This window comes from Panthera tigris, chromosome A2 (genome assembly GCF_018350195.1).
Source record: "Panthera tigris isolate Pti1 chromosome A2, P.tigris_Pti1_mat1.1, whole genome shotgun sequence".
Taxonomy (NCBI): Eukaryota; Metazoa; Chordata; class Mammalia; order Carnivora; family Felidae; genus Panthera; species Panthera tigris.
Window position 1 is genome coordinate 109,571,827 of NC_056661.1, and position 17,934 is coordinate 109,589,760.

General features: G+C 36.5%; 1 protein-coding gene and 1 pseudogene across 11 annotated transcripts in view; both read right to left on the reverse strand.

Moving 5' to 3' along the window:
- Nucleotides 1-17,934, reverse strand: part of SNX13 (sorting nexin 13) — a 134,671-nt gene that overhangs the window by 102,147 nt on the left and 14,590 nt on the right. For 4 of the 11 annotated variants that reach the window (XR_006211493.1, XM_042967828.1, XM_042967833.1 and 1 more), the window contains exon 1: nucleotides 935-2,056. The exons of 2 other annotated variants lie outside the window; for them this stretch is intronic. Coding sequence is in view for 4 of the 9 variants with exons in the window: in XM_042967828.1 (XP_042823762.1) it covers nucleotides 935-970 (36 nt within the window). In the remaining 5 variants the exon portion in view is untranslated. 5 more of the 11 variants (XM_042967768.1, XM_042967806.1, XM_042967761.1 and 2 more) reach the window with 5 other exon arrangements.
- On the reverse strand, nucleotides 16,807-16,966 carry LOC122236851 (annotated as a pseudogene).

Consider the following 17,934-nt stretch of genomic DNA (forward strand, 5'->3'; position numbering starts at 1 on the left):
TCTCCACCCAAAGAAAATTACACTTCCCTTATTCAAGGCTCCTAGTAAATAAATACCTCTTATAATCTACTATGATACGGTGAAAAGCCAGTGAATTCAAAAATTAATCATCAAATTCTAGCATTTTGTGGCACTATTTTAAATATAATTTTTTAAATTTTTTTTATTAGTTTTCTTTATTTTTGAGAGGCAGAAAGAGACAGAGCATGAGTGGGGAGGGGCAGATAGAGAGGGGAACACAGAATCTGAAGCAGGCTCCAGGCTCTGAGCTGTCAGCACAGAGCCCTAGGCGGGGCCCAAACTCAGGAACCATGAGATCATAACCTGAGCTGAAGCTGGACACTCACCCGACTGAACCACCCAGGTGCCCCTTAAATATAATTTTTAATTTTAAGTTCTAATTTTTATACCAATGAAATTTATTTACTTACAAGAAAAAGCTGTTGCTAAAACATGCACAATCAAAACTATGACAGTTCCACTTGCAAGAATCATTACTCCTCCCTCCCATGAAGAAAAAGCAGAAAAGCCAAAGGTAAGCTCCAATATATCTCTCTGATTTTCCCATGGAATGAGTAGGAGACTTCCTATAAAAATTGACTCAACAAAAAGAAATAAATCAAGATAATACCGTAAGCCCTAACAAATTAGGTGTTCTGAACTTGAAACTGACAGAAACATTATTTATCTGGGTTTCATTCTTGGGGCAAAACAACAAAGTAGAGTGGGAAGGGTGTGAGAAAGACAGAGACAGAAACAAAGAGACACAGAGAGAGAGAGAGAGAGAGAGAGAGGAGAGAGGGAGGGTGTTTTAATTCTGTACTTAAATATTCAGCATAAAATAATAGAAAAATATCCTCCCTAAGTGTTCAGAATCAAGACCTCAGCAAACAAGGAGCAGAGGGTAAGGAAAATTCACTGTCAGAATACTTACTGCATGTGGAGTAAGTCTCAGCCCATTTGACTTCATGACCCAATTATTATTCAATCTTCCAAACTAAGGGATTGAACCTGTCTCCTTTTCCACCATAGTCTTCTGTGGCTTCCAGTCAAGTTTCCTCTCTTATCCTAATATGCAATAGAACCAAATATATCTCAAATATCTCAGTAGGTGATTCTGAGATCTTTGGTTGATCTCTGGTTGATCTTTGTTATAAACAATTTAAGGTTGGAGAAAGGGATGAAAAAGTGGTGTGTTTTATTTGGCCAACAAATGATTTTTTTTTAATTCTTAATAAACATTTAAAACATCACATACAAATCAGAATTTCAGGCTTTTCTTGAAAAATGAAAAATTTGGATATCAAAGAATAACATGCCTGCAAGGGAACAATGAGATAAAATTGAGTGGCAATAACCCCCATGAAAATGAGCCAGGAAGTCCTCAGTATTGCCACAGTACCAACACCTGCTAAGGTTTATCTGATTCTGGGTCCAAGATGTAATTTATCGTCAGAACTTCACAGCTGTTTTAAAGATGCCAAATGTTGACCTATAACTATGTCATTATCAAAAGTGGGAAAACAGAAGATAAACCAAGAGTAACATGTTTTAAAAATGGCAACAGTCTATTACTTAGTGGAAGCAAAGGTATAAATGCATGTGCCCATTTCATGGAAGAGACCTGAATTCACATATCTAAGTCAGGCCTTTCCTTTTCCCTAGTTTAGTCTGACAACAAACACTTTAAAGAAGAATAAGCTAATAGTCTCTAGAAGAATCCAATGAGTAACAAAAGGAAGGAAAAAAAATTAGGAAATCACAAATAGGGATGACAAACAGGAAACTTCTGAAATCTGTTAAAGTGGTTAAGGATAAAAGGAGGGTCGATGGGGTGGCTCAGGAGGTTAGGTGTCCCAACTGGTGATTTTAGCTCAGGTCATGATCTCACAGTCCTGGGATCGACCCCCATTATTGGTCTTAGTGCAGAGAGTAAAGCCTGCTTAGGATTCTCTCTCTCCCTCTCTCTCTGCCCCTCCCCTACTTGTGCTCCCTCCCTCTCTCTCTCTCTCTCCTTCAAAATAAGTAGAGGGATCAAGGAAAATTAATACTGCTCTGTACATATGCCCTGATCATCTTTAAGAAAAAAAAAAAAAAAAAAGAAGAAAAAAAAAAAAAAAAAGCCTGCAATTCCCAGGATTCTGTTTTCACTGTCATAGAATCTTCTATACATCCAATCCCTGAGTAACTTTGTTTTCTAATCCACCACTTTTCACAACCTCTTATGTACTGTCTGTGACTTTCAGAACTGTGCCTCCAGCCCACATATGCCTCTTGAGTTTCTAAAACTTACACTGAACTGCATACTTAACATTTCTGCCTAAGGTTCTCATGGGTACCTCAAATTCATCATGTCTAAAATTAAACTCATTACATACCTTAAATATCTCCTATATTCCCTTACTTAAAAGAAGCATCAGTGCCTATCCAATTACTGAAAAGATAAATCTCAGAGTTATCTTGGACTGTCCCCTCTTGGAACTGTCACATCCAACCAATTACATTTTATATCCTAAATATCTCTTGGGTCCTTCCCCTCTTCACCATTAAAGCCTTAGGCAAGACCTTCACTATAGCCTGCAAGACTACAATTTCTGCCTCCACTCTTTTCTATCCTCCTTACTGCCAAAATGACCTTTGAAAAGATTCTGAAATACCTGGCTATTCCATGAGCAGAACTCATTCTCTTCTGTGTATCCTTTAGGATGGATTATCTTTCCTCTTTAGCAAGAATCTCTATCAAATTCCCCTCAAGTACCAGCTCAAACTTACATGTTCCATGAAACAAGTCCTCCCTCACAAGCACATCTCTCTCCATAGAGAGAATGTTCAGTCCCTGCATTCTCTGTCTACACAGCACTATTTAAAATTCTACAGGGGCACCTGGGTGGCTCAGTCAGTCAAGCGTCCGACTTTCGCTCAGGTCATAATTTCATGGCTCGTGAGTTTTAGCCCTGCATCAGGTTCTGTGCTGATGGCTCAGGGCCTAGAGCCTGCTTTGGATTCTGTGTCTCCCTCTCTCGCTGCCCTCCCCCGCTTGCACTCTGTCTCTCTCTTAAAAATAAACATTAAATTTTTCTTTTTTAATTCTACAGAGTTATTCATATGTATGTGCCTTTCTAGACTGGAAGCTTCTTTCATTAATTGACTAAACATTTACTAAGATCTATCATGTGCCCACCATAGCCAAGTTCTGCGGTTTCAAAGATAAGTAAAGCACTGTTCATGCCTCAAGAAGCTCACAGTCTTGTGAAAAGAATCACATATATACAAATATAAAAAAATGCAGTAAGTAAAATGATAGAAATGCATCAGCTATTGCAAGGCAATAAGTGATCTGATCCAGCATGAAGAGGAGAAAGGACAACAAATCAGAGGAAGCAACCTGAAACAGGTGATACCTAAGATTAGTCTCAGAGAGTAACAGGCCATAGTCAGATGAAGAACACGGAACCTGATAAAAAGACGACAGGAATAGGCACTGAAGCAAGAAACGCTTCCATGGGGAGTCCAGTGAAGGTTGTTTTTATAAAGTAGACTGTAAGAAGTATACACGATACTCAAGTTTAAACCATTCTATCAACTACCTGCAAGATTTCAAAACTGGAGACAGAAAAACCTATGAAGGGCAATTACAGTCATGTTATCTAAAAGTCAGAAACAGGGCAAAGGTAGGGTGGATGGACCAAAGTCTATAGACTGGAGAAGTATCTGGATGACTCAAGCAATAAACCTTGTGCGTAACTGCATGGAGCATGAGAAAGAGCCATCATCATAGCTTTTTAAGCTTCAGTAGTAACTGGCTGAACAACCAGTCACCCAAAACAACACCGAGGACAACAGGGTTGGGGGAATGTTTATTGTTTTGTTTTGTAGATGAAGAAGTCAAGTTCATTAAGGGGCATGTTGAGGGTAATATACAAGACCTCAAGTGAAGATAATCTGCAAGCAACTGAATATAGTAATACAAGTTATTTTCAAGGAAATACTCTGGCTACAGATACAGAATTTGAAGTTATTGTCACACAAATAGTAATCTTACAAATTAGAATGAAGTAGATCATGAAGAGAGCATCAAGTCAAAACTGAAATACTGGTAACATCAACATTTTAAAGGGCAGAAAAAGAAAAATGAAGCCCATGACCAGGGCTGAGAAGGCAAGCTTAAAAAGACAAAAAGAACCCATAACTCAGTGGAGTCCTAGAAGCTAACAGTATCTCCATAAGAAAGAAGTTATCAGCAGTGTCCAGGGGACTTGACAACAAATGGTAACTGATGATTTTACTGAGAGCAGCATAATAGAGTAGTAAGCATAGAACAACACTGCAGTAGTTTTAGGAATAAGTGGGAAGAGATTTGTATGTATGCCAGGGTCTAGGAAAAAAACCTAGTAAAAAGAAGACACGTCAAATAGGTGTGACTGAGCAGTAGCTGAAGGGTTCAAAGGTACAAAGACAGTCGGACCTCTAATTAATTGCAAGAGGTATAGCTGTTTCCAAAATTTAAAGTTCTTTTACCGCACGGAACTTAGGTATCATGTTCAACGTTATCTCTTCATAGCTACCAAAATTCCTGGAACATAATACAATTCAGAGTCTGTGATATGTATGAATATGAATATATGAATGAATTCAGGAGGAGGCTCCTTTTCTAATAGAACTGACCCCCCCCCAAAAAAAAAACCTAAAAAGAAATAGCCCCTAGAAGCATGTGTCTAGAAGCGATAATAAGAATTATCAAGTATCTCAAGTTATCATTTCAGAGATTCATTCACAATTAATGGAACTTAATGCACAAATGTATAGGATATGATGTCCCATGCTAAGATCTTTTCAGTCTTTGCCATCCAATTATTTAGGAGTGAACAAGACAAAATAATTTTTATTTGAAATATAAAGCCAGTAATTGTTACATATGTAAAAAGCAGGTTACATCTACTCATCCCATCCTTTCATCCACAGCTCTAAGAATCCTATTATCCTACTTACGTTTCCCTCCCCCAAACTCAACATGGTCTAGACCAGGTATCTCTAGGAAGTCAACTTCCTTTCTATGACACAAAGGAAGTCAACTTACTGTTTAGCAGACAATGTATACCTTGTGAGACCTGACTTCATCAGTGATCTGAGCTAGGCTCTCTGTCAGTAACTTAAAAAAGTACAAATTGTAGCCAGCCAATGGTGGGCAATGGACCTGAAAAATATGTACATTCTGGGGCTGAGGTGGCTATTTTAAGGAACAGATAAGCCAATGAGTAAGCCAGGAAACCAACTGAGACAAAAACTGAAAATGAAGCAAATACACCCTGCAAAGCTGAGATGAGAGACTTTGTGGTTACCTGTGAGAGAAAGAAAGACAAAGTGGGAGAGAAGGAGAAAGAAGGATTGGGGAGAAGGAGAGAGGGTGAGGAAGAAAGGGAGGGAAGGAGAGAAAGAAGAGGAGGAGAGAGACTGAGAGAGTTGAGATCTCAGTCAGCTTTTCAGTTCCCACAGGACCAGCTGTGTTTCATTTTACTTCCCTGAATTCTCCTTTTTATATGAGGTAGCTGGGGTATATTTCTGTTTCTTACAATTAAGATTCCCAACTGGAAAGTCCTAAACAAGATTAGATTAATGCCAGGAATACAGAAGCTGTTTTTGTTTTTCTAAGTCACTAAATAGGCACTACACACTGTAAGGCAGAAGTAGTTAGGAATTCCGGTTTCTAATCATAGCTCTCCTCTAAGATATCGTGCAAATCTGGGCAATCAAAATGTCTCTCAACTTTTGTTTACTCACTTTGAAAAGATGGAATTGGATTATAGATCTCCCACACTCAAATGGCTTAAAAGTTAACTCGAGATGACAGTGTGAGGGGTGTGTTTATGTGTACATACACAACAAATTCAAACATGTATTTACTCTTAAAGCAACCCTTTGGAAGTCTCTTGCAAATTTTTCTAACTACATGAAAGACGTAAACTTGGAATATAAAATGGTTTTCTCCTAAGACCCCAGAAATCCATAAAGCAGCACCTAAAGCAAATGTAGTAACTATGTCAAAATATAAAACTTCAAGACAAGCAAGGTATTCACCTGATATAATGCCTCCCTTCTTGGACTTTTCTCAAAAAAGTCCTACCTGCCTACCATACCTTAAAGGATCTTCTGAAGGATTCCTTAAGAATACAGCACCATGTTCTGATTCACATAAATGACCCCCACCATGATAGACCAGAGACAGCTATAATGGTGGATTTCTATAGCCGGTTTAATGTTCTGTGAGATGACCTGGCAGAAAAGCTCTATCAAATAACATAGGTAGCCTAGCGAAAATGGTGACTCTGATATGACTGATAAGATCTTCTCTTAAAACTGTCAATTGGTACTAAGAGGGATAAAAGCAGCAGTAAGGCAGTAACAGAGAGTCAATAATAATAATAATAGCAAAGCACTACCACAGGGGTTAACAAAAATCTAATGCTGAAGAGGGTCACAAGGTAACCAGGTAGCTAAATAGGCAAGGCATTTCTCTGTTCTATGAAGCATGACTGTAATAATGCTCTTATTTTACTGATTTCATCATCTACCTTTTCAATAAAATTCTTGTCACCTAAGATAATTCCAAAATTGCTCTGTGCTCTGCATATTAAAAAAAAAAAAAAAAAAAGTCTAATTTACCTAATACTTTTCATAAAGTTAAATAAATGCATTCTATGTACCTGTTATATCTCTATCTTCTAAAACTGAAGTAAAAAAAATAATAATAATAATGACCTCCAGAGTCTTTCCTCAAGTACTATAAATGTAGGTTTATAATCTTATTTGGAATAAGTTTTCTCAGTGAACAGGAAAACTCAATTAGGTCTTCCAGGGTTAACAATAGTTTAACACTTTTTTTTTTTCTTTCTAGGCAAACAGAATTCAGTGAGGGCCATTTTATTATTAAAACCAAAGAAAAAATGAAATACGTACGTACATATATATATATATATATATATGAATATATATATATATATATGACACTTCAATAATGACAGAGGGTCATTATTTAGTCCAACTAAATCAAAATCAGCTTTACCTCAAAAACAAGAGATTTGATGACTATTTAATCTACCTTAAAGCATTTACTTTAAATTTTCTACAACAACCATTCATCAAGTACAATATAAGGCATTGTTTTAATAAATACATTAAAGTGATACAATGGTCTCAAAATTTTTGATCAACACAAAAACTGCCAAGCCCTACCAATTGACCCCAAAAACACAAGTGGAAGACAAAGAAATCTGACCTGCACTTAAGTCAATTAAAACCTAAACATAACTCCTTGAAAGAAGCCAAGACTATCTGTGTTGCTATTTCTTCTTTTCGATTATCTTCAGGTCGTTGTCATAAATGACAATAAATAAATTTACTTAGATGTCTAAAACCATTCTCGTGGGTTCTAGTAAGGAAAAAGAAATGAAGGAGTACAATTTCAGTTTGAATGAAAGGAACAAACCAAAATCAAATTCAATAAACCAATAAACCACAGGGAGCAAAAAAAAAAAAAAAGGATAAGTGTGGTTGAAAATCTATTGCATAAAACATACCAAGAGCTCATACCTTTAAAAAACTTTTTTTGGCTCACTTTCTTTTCCAAGTCACCATGCTCTTATCATAGTGGAGGAGAGAGGAAACAAAAATAAATAAATAAAACTAGGTGATAGGTAAAATGGAAAGACCCTACAATGAACAGTTACTACGTGACCCAGAAATTTCACTTCCAGTGAAATACCCCAAAGGACTGAAAACTCAAATACATGTACATATACATTCATGGCATCACTATTCATAATAGCCAAAAAGTGGAAACGGCCCAAATGTCTGTCAGTAAGTGAATGGATGTAAACAAATTGTGGTATCTACATACAACAGAGCATTAATCAGCCATAAAAAGGAATAAAGTACTGATGCATGCTACAACATGTATACATTATGCTAAATGAAAGATGCCATATACTAAAGGTCAAACTGTATGATTCCATTTATGTGAAATATCCAGAATAGCTACATCCATAGAGACAGAATGCAGAATGGTGGCTGCCAACTGCCGGGGTGGGGGGTGGGGGGGGGGGGGTGGCGGGGCGGGGAGGAGGAGGAGGAGGAGGGAGAAAATGGGGAACAAGTGTAATGAATAAAGTCTTCTTTTTGAGGTGATGAAAATGTCTTGGAACTAGATAGAGGTAGTAGTTGCACAACACTGTGAATATACTAAATGCCAATGAACTGTTCATTTTAAAATGGTTAACTCTGCTATGTCAACTTCAATTTCATCTCAATTTTTTTAAAAACTTAAAAAAAAAACTGGGTCAGTTGTTAGAAGACACAATTTCCAGACTCGGGTTCTAGGCCAGCTACTTATAGCTGACCTCTCTGGGCCTTAATTTCTTCATCTGTAAACAGGTTGGAAACAGATGATATCCAAGGTTCCTCTCACTTAACTAGTGCTCTCTATTTGCAGCTCTGAATTTTTAAACAATTGTATCATATAGGAATTTATCTGAAAAACAAAGCATGAAGTACTGGTTAATGTTCTCAACAATAGTTATGCAGGAAAGTCATTACAAAGTTTAACAACATTGCTTCTCATAATGACATTAAATAAAAGTGGACATAAACATTAAAAGTCAATTCAATGAAGACAATTCTGCAAGGAGTAAAACTAATGTGTTCTAAGATTAACGTTTTCTAGGGGTCAAACTACATATCCAAGTGCAAAAATTAGAGAATCTAACCACAATTATCAACAAAAAACTAGATGAAAGAGAGTCTAGAAGAAAAGTTGGATTAAATAACTGTTGGGGATTTTGCCTCAGTATCAAATCTTTTGGGCTCTGTACTGAGTATCATACAGTCTGAGATGTTGGTAGTCTATATTTCTAATTTAGAGTTAACCCACATACACCTAAAAATCAGGTAAGTCTTAAAGACACTAACTAGTGTTCTCACAACCCTACTTTTATAAGGTGGCCGACAAAAGCAAAAACAAATGAGCAAAGCCAAAGTTTCCCACAGGAAGCAGCTTTCGATATATTCCAACATAACAAATGTTGACCTGAGTTACCAGAATTTCCCACCATACAGGAGAGTAGAAATAATTTTGGCTTAGAAAATTTAAGCCAAAAGATGTCAGCTGTCATAACCAAAGAAAAATTTTAACATTCCTCTGAATCACCTGAATCTGTATTGTTTAAACATTAAGATGTAACGAAAGATGACTGAGACAACTGACTTGTCGTGTAGTTTTTTTAATAAATATCATCTGAGTTTTAGAACTATCAGTACCATTCATATCGACCTAAACATCAGATAAGTTAATGAACGCAATCCAAGAAGAGAAAAGGAGGGGCACCCAGGTGGCTCAGTTGGTTGAGCATCAACTCTTGATTTCAGCTCAGGTCATGATGCCAAGATTATGGGATAGAGCCCCATGTTGGTCTCTATGCTGAGCGTGAAGTCTGCTTAAGATTGTCTCTCTCTCTCTCTCTCTCTCTCTCTCTCTCCCCTCCTCCCCCACTCATGTGCTCTAAAACTTATAAAAAAAGACAGAAAAGGAAAACAAGCACTATTTAGCATAATTGTGCCTCAATTTTCACTTTGCTAAGTACATCTGAAAACTATGAATACAAAAGATATAAAAACGCATGTCATAACCTAGCTGTTATAACCATCTTTTTTATGTACCCTAAATCCCCATGACCTATCATAGGCTTCATTTGCTTTGTATCATAGCCTCAAAAAATTACTTTTAATTCCACAATTCAAACACATATGAAATAAGGTCACTGTATGAAAAATCATCTAATTTTAAAAAGTATAAAAGCTTTAATCATGACATACATTTTGCTTAGTAAAAGCACATGGGTTTTAATTGCTAGTTAACATGATACACTATAATTATGCAAAAAGTCTTGTTTTCCACTTAGCATACAATTTTCTTATTTCTATACCAGGCTGTTATCAAATTTACTACATTACTACTTACCTTATTTTGACCAAAATATATCGAAATTTTTTTAGAATGTTTTGAATGAACTCTTCATTCAAAAGTAATTTCATAGTATATTTGCATAGCTAGGGTAGCTCTTTCAGCCTTCAAGTATTATACTTTAAAAAGCTTTAATTTTAAAAGAAAAGTAAACTGGCTGCACTCTGTTGACAGGGAGGTCTGATGATCTCATTTCCCAAGTTTAAAGTTACATGTCAAAATGATTAAACGAGCTGCAACTAACCCATTTATTCTTGCCACAAATTTGAATCAGTTTAACAATTATAAACCTTTAGGCCCATATATGGTTTATACGTCAGTTAATCTAGGCTGAGTGGTTTCTTTGTGAAACTCACTTTGACTCTCTACACTTAAAATTCTAATATATAATAAGGGAAGTTTGCCTATGTAATACATAAGGTCCTTTTTCACTATTTCTAAGTCTATGTCACATCTTGTACATTGGGGGGGGGGAACCCATCAATAGGTGCTCACAAATCTGAAACTGGAAACAAAATTTTTCCTGAAAAGCATCAAGTGTAAAAGTAAAGAAATAGTGAAGGCTTTGCCAGTATTAGTAGGTACAGCAGAGTGCCAAAATCACATAAGCAGCAAATTGGAGTAAACAAAACTAGGCTATGCAGAACTGACCAAGCCTTAAGGCTCCAAAGCTGCCACCTGCCAGTAGCAGAACAAACAGACCATGCCTCTAACCCCTCCCCAGGGAGCCTGTAGACTAACCTCCCAGAACTCTGGGTCTCTCCATGGATCTTGCTCAATCAACCCAAACCCTGTAACAAAGAGAAGGGTACAAGGCTACCATTTCCTATGATGTTGAACCCATCAAGGTTGAAACTAACTCCTGAGAACCATTAACCCATTACCAACTGTCATCCACTGTGGGACTAATGAATGTACTTTCCACATGAATTCCAAACCCACTATGCCCTGTTGTTTTTGGTCAGTACCAACAGACAGATTTATTCACTTACCAGAACTCACCTGTACACTAACCACTGTACTGTTCTTGCGTTTTTCCCCTCCATTATCCTACTTCCCACTGCCTCCTTCCCTCCCAAAGCTTTCCTGTAGGTTTACTCTGCTCCACAATAAAAACTAGCACACCTCAAAACCCTCACTGTTGGCTTTAAGTAAAAGCTGCTTCTCCAGCAACCCTCTCAAAGGTTGCTTATTTTTTCATTTATCACTTAGTCCCACTTTTTGATGCTGGGTCATGATCCCAATCATAAGTCCCAGGCAGTTTCCTGTAAAACCCCCTGTTCCTGTGCAATTCCTGCACCTTGGAATCACCTGGGGCATTTAAAGTCTCACTGCCCACGTTACACCACATGCAAATTGAATCAGAGAAGCTAGGGATGAGAGCTAGCCATTTTTCCAAGGTGCATCAAAGTTAAGGAAAGAGGATTATTAGTTTGTAAAGTTCCCCAGGTGATTCCAATATGGTCACAGGTGGGAACTATTAGTCTCCAAGGAATTCCTAACTATTCACTCAAAACTCTTTATACATGGCACACAATATTCTTCTCTCCCAAATGCTACATAACCTTGAAGTATTTAACATACATATGGATAATCCAACCATTACGCTACTTTGAACATCATTAGCATTGGATCTCTGCCAACTTTCAATGCAACTCCACTTTAGCCACTATAACACCACACTCTAGACTTCATCATCACCTGTCTTTTTTGAAAGGGAAATGTGAAAATTATCTTATTCTCTGACCACAATCTTCCAGCTCAAATTAGTTATATCAACTGCAACTATTTTTGTCATTCAGAGTTGCAGACACTTGATTCTTCTACTTTCTCCTCATTTAGCCCACTTCTGTATTCACTTCCCTATCTAAATAGGACTCCATGGTTTACCATTTCAACCACTCTCTTGCCAATATCCTCATTTATCACATTATGTTGGAAGTGCTTGTTTATTTTCTGATATATATACCATATGCTATAAGTCTCATGAGGACATAAATTGTGTATGTTTTGTTCATTGATGTATTCTTGGTGCCAAGTGTAACATTTGGCACATACAGTATGCTCTCAGTAGTATATACTGAACACACAGTATCCTGATCAATCATCTAAAACATTATACATATCAAGACTTTTTTCCTCAATATTAATCTTCAACAGTTTATCTTCCTTTCTGATCATCAACTGGCATCCAAACACTTAGGTTCCACTTACCCTTGGTTTCTGTATCAAATCAATTCATTGAGCAACTACTGTCTACACAGTAGAGAGAAGATAAGAGTTTAAGTGTACCAACAAACAAAAACCATTGGAAAAATTAGATAAACATTTCAGAAACTTATCAAAGCAGGAAAAGGTAATTCACATCACTATCTTAACAGTAATTTTTAAACATTTAATGAAAATTCTCTAGCGTGTTGAAATATAGAGAAAGGAATGGAAGTAAATACAGAAACATTTTTAATGGAAAAAGAAAACAATACTTTCACTTTTTACTAAAAAATGCTTTTGCACTGATTTACTTTTCAAAATTCATGTAATTTTTTAACAAGAAAATAAAGCGCAAACAATACTATTTTTAGATTACACATATCACTTTTCCTACAAAAGATACACCATATTCTTAACTGATTTTATTAATATTTGATTAACAATTCACTTAAAATATTTAAATGAATACATTATTACATTTATTTCTATCAAGCTAAGATCACAAAGGCTGTCATAAAACTTGTACTTCACCAAGTAAAACCTTTCACCTTCTGGAGAAAGCAAGACAAAATAGGTGGTCAAATTACGGTAATAATGAGGCAATAGCTTAACACACATGACCTTTAAAACAGATTTGCATATGGAAAATCTTAAAGAAAAACTAGATATTTGTATATTACCAAAGTCTATTTAAGTAGTTAACAAGAATCTTACAACATTCAGTAAGAAGTATAACTAAGAAGGTGAGGGTGAGGAAGGCAGACACTGCTGCAAGTGACTGTGGAGAGGCAGCCGAACCATAAACAGAGATGATCCTCAAGAGTATCATGATCTGAAATAAGATTCCTGAACCTAGAGTGATGCTGAATCAAGCCAGGCCAATAAAGGATCTCCAAAGTTAGTACCTAGAAACTCAGATTATGCTAGGAGAAAAAATAATGAATAAGCACCGAAATTATCATGAGATAATACAACTAAGAATTTATCAAGGAGATAATGCATCCAAGAATTTAGTGAGCAGGAGTAAGCAGATTACAGGAGCAGAGAGGGCAAGGTTGGAAATATATGGTATCTTTGCTTTTCGAAGATTCCTCCTCCTCCAGGGGTGTTACTAACCATGAAGAACACTCATAGCAAGGCAAATGAAGACAGAAACACTGCAGAATTTCAGGTTACTGTAGTTAGCTTCCCCACTAAAGAATACAGTGGTTGTTAATTATCCAACACTGCACAATGTAAACCCAACTCATCACCCTCAAATCTCAGTAAAGTCTTTTCTATAAACACATACACACCACCTAGATATGATATTAAAATTCACAAAAAATAATTTTTTTTAACTCAACTTGGAGAAAACTGCAACGATTTAATTTCAGTCCTACTTTTATCTGTTAAGTCTATCTTAAGTTAATACTATCTCCTGAAGTTAACCAAAAATGCATTGCAAAATGTAAATACCTTTTGACACCAGAAGCACTATCAACCAAAGAAAAGTAGATAGATTGGACTATATCAAGATCAGAAAAGTTTGCACTCAAATGATACCATCAAGAAAATGAAACCCAAGACACAGAATGGGAGAAAATGTTTATAAATTATACATCTGCTAATGAACCTCTATATATAACATACAACAAACTGTTAAAACTGAGTAAGAAATATACAAATAGCCCAATTTTAAAATGAGCACGAGATTCGTATACAAATTTCTCCAGTGAAGATAACTGGTCATGAAAAGCAGATGAAAAAAGGTTCAACAACATTATGCATAAGGGAAATGCAAATCAAAACCACTATAAGACACCACTTCTCACCCACCAGACAGCTATAATCAAAAAGAGAGATAATAACAAATAATCTCAAGGATGTGGAAATTAGAACCTTAACTATATTGCTGATGGGAATGTCAAATGGTATAAGCCGCTTTGGAAAACACTCCACAGTTCCTCAAAAGGTTAAATATAGTTAACATATGATCCAGAAATTCCATTCCTAGTATACATCCCAAGAGAAATAAAAACATATGTCCATACAAAAACCTGCACACAAGTGTTCATACCAGCATTATTCAGAATAGCCCAAAAATGGAAATGACCCAATGCCCATCAAAAGATAAAAGGATACACAAAATGTGGTGTAGCTATACAATGGAATATTCAGCAATTTAAAAAGTTTCAAGTACTAATACGTGCTACAAACATGGATGAACCGTGAAAACATGCTAAGTGAAAGAAGCCAATCACAAAGTCCACATATTCTGATTCCATTCATACAAAATGTCCCGAATAGGCAAATCCACAGAGACATATTTGTGATGGTCTGGGGCTCAAAGGAAGGAAGATTTGGAAATGATGGCTAAAGGGTGAGGGTTTTTCTATTTGGGTGTAAGGAGTTCTACAACTTATTGCAGCAATGGAAGCATAATTCTTATTAAAGTCACCGAATTTATACCCTTTGAATGAATTATATGGTATATGAATAATATCTCAATAAAACTATTTTTAGAGTACCACTTACTAGTTAAACAACAAAGAAAAGTAAAATAAATAAGCAAAACAGGCTGGACACGCAGAACAACAGAACAGAATCAAGATAAAAAAAAAAAATTCTAAAGAATAAGTATCTAAAAAATTGAAGTGCAGAAAAGGTACAACCTTTAATGCAGTGGCTCTCAGCCAGGGACAACTTTGCTCCCTGGGAGACATTTAGCAACATATAGAGCCATTTTTTGGTTATCAAAAGGTGATGGGAGGTAGAGGAGTAGGTACAATCATGGAGGCCCACGATGTTGCTGTGTGCATTCCACACAGCATCCTAAAACAGAACACTCACAACAATGAAGAGGAAACTGAGGATGAGAAAGAGAGGAGAAACAAAGATGAGATTACCTATTCTGGATTAAAGATATTACTGGAGTAGATCCTGGTTCAAACTGGGGAATTTTAATACAGTGAATATTCAATGACAACAGAAAATTACTGGTAGTTTTATTAGGTGTAACAATAATACTGTGGCTAAATTTTTAAAAATCCTCATTTGGGGTGCCTGGATGGCTCAGTCAGTTGGGCGTCCGACTTTGGCTCAGGTCATGGTCTCACAGTTCATGGGTTCGAGCCGCGCATCAGGCTCTGTGCTGGCAGTTCAGAGCCTGGGGCTTGCTTTGGATTCTGTGTCTCCCTCCCTGTCTGCCCCTCCCCTGCTCACACTCTGCCTCTCTCAAAAATAAATGAACATTAAAAAAAATTTTTTTTAATCCTCATTTAATACAATCCCCATCAAAATACTAACAACATTTTTCACAGAACCAGAACAAACAATTCTAAAATTTGTATGGAACCACAAAGAGCCCAAATAGTCAAAGCAATCTCGAAAAGGAAAAGAAAAGTTGAAGTCATACAATTCCGGACTTCAAGTTATATTACAAAGCTGCAGGGATCAAAACAGTATGGAACTGGCACAAAAACAGACATAGAGATGAACAGAAGAGAAAACCCAGATATCCATAACTATATGGTCAATTAATCTTCAACAAAGCAAGAAAGAATATTCAATGGGAAAAAGTTTCTTCACAGATGGTGCTGGGAAAACTGGACAGTAACATGCAAAGGAAAGAAACTGGACCACTTTCTTACATCATACACAAAAATGAACTCAAAATGGATTAGAGATCTAAATGTGAGACCTGAAACCATAAAAAATCCTAGAAGAGAACATAGGCAGTAACCACTTTGACATCAGCCATAGCAACTTTTTTCTAGTTGTCTCCTGAAGCAAGGGAAATAAAAGCAAATATATGAAACTACATCAAAATAAAAAGCATCTACACAGAGAAGGAAGCAATCAGCAAAACTAAATGGCAACCGATGGAATGGGAGAAGATATTTGCTAATGACATATCTGATAAAATGTTACTATCCAAAATATATAAAGAACTGATAAAACTCAATACCCATAATAAATCCAACTAGATTATGTGCAGGGGCACCTGGGTGGCTCAGTCAGTTAAGTGTCCAACTCATGGTTTCAGCTCAGGTCATGATCTCACGGATCCACGGATCATCAGATCAAGCCTTATGTCCAGCTCTGCACTGACAGCACGGAGCCTGCTTGGGATTCATTCTCTCTCTCTCTCTCTCTCAAAATAAATAAGCAAATACACTTTTTTTTAAAAAAATGGCAGAAGACATGAACAGACATTTCTCCAGGGATGTATAGATGGCCAACAGACACATGAAAAGATGTTCATCATCACTTACCATCAGGGAAATGCAAATCAAAACTACAGTGAGATATCTCCTCAAGCCTGTCAGAATGGCTAAAATCAATAACACAACAAACAACAGGTGGAGAAAAAGAAACACTTGTATATGGTTGGTAGGAATGCAAACTGGTGCAGCCACTCTGGAAAACAGTATGCAGGTTCCTCAAAAATTAAAAATTAAAAATGGACCTACCCTAAGATCCAGCAATCGCACTATTAGGTATTTATTTACCCAAAGAATACAAAAACACCAATTCAAAGGGACACATGGACCCCTGTGTTTAGCAGTATTAGTCACAATAGCCAAGATATGGAAGCAGCCCGAGTGTCCATCAATTGCTGAGTGGATACAGATGTGGTGTATATATATACAATGGAATATTATTCAGTCATACAAAAGAAAGAAATCTTGCCATTTGCAATGGCATGGATGGAGCTAGAGAATATTACACTTGATCTTAGCCAAAAGGCCGAGAAGCGATGGAGCTAGAGAATATTAAGCTAAGCAAAATAAGTCAGAGAAAGATAAATGCCATATATCACTCATATATGAAATTTAAGAAACAAGACAAATGAGCAAAGGGGAAAAAGACAAATCAAGAAACAAACTCTTGATTATAGAGAAATGATGGTTACCAAAGGGGAAGGGAATGGGGAGATGGGTTAAATAGGTGATGGGGATTAAGGAGCACACTTGTGACGAGCATCAGGTAATGTACGGACTTGGTGAATCACTATACTGTACACCTGAAACTGACAGAACACTGTAGGTTAACTATACGGGAATTAAAATAGAAACTTAAAAAGTCCCCTCCCCCCCAAAAAAAATCCTTATTTTTGGAAGATTATGGGATATTGTGAGGAGAAGTGACATAATATCTGCAGTTTACTTTAAAATGATTCAGCTACAGGAGCACCCGGGTGTCTCACTCGGTTACGGGGTCCGACTGCTGATTTTTTGGCTCAGGTCACTATCTTATGGTCATGAGCCTGGGCCCACCCACCAGACTCTCCCCACTAACAGCACAGAGCCTGCTTGGGATTCTCTCTCTCACAATAAATAAATAAACTCAAAAAAACAAAAAAGATTCAGCTACAATAACAACACACACAGAGTCAAAAATAAAGCAAATATGACAAAAAAATGTTAGCAAATCCAAGTACTTAGCAGGTACATGGGTGCTAATGGCAGTATTTTTCAAGGTTTCTGTATGTTTGCAAACTTGCATTTTAAAAAATTGATTTAAATTATGTACTTTTTATTTTTATATAATTTATATACTTCTTTAAGTACATTATTTTAAAAATTATCTTTCTGAATAATGGAGAGTGTTTTCATGTACTACATTTCTTCAAACAACCATGGAAATGTTTTAATGGGAAAGGGGGCATTATTCCATTATATTTTGCAAGGCAAGAAAACAAAAAAAAAAAATTAAAATCTTGAATG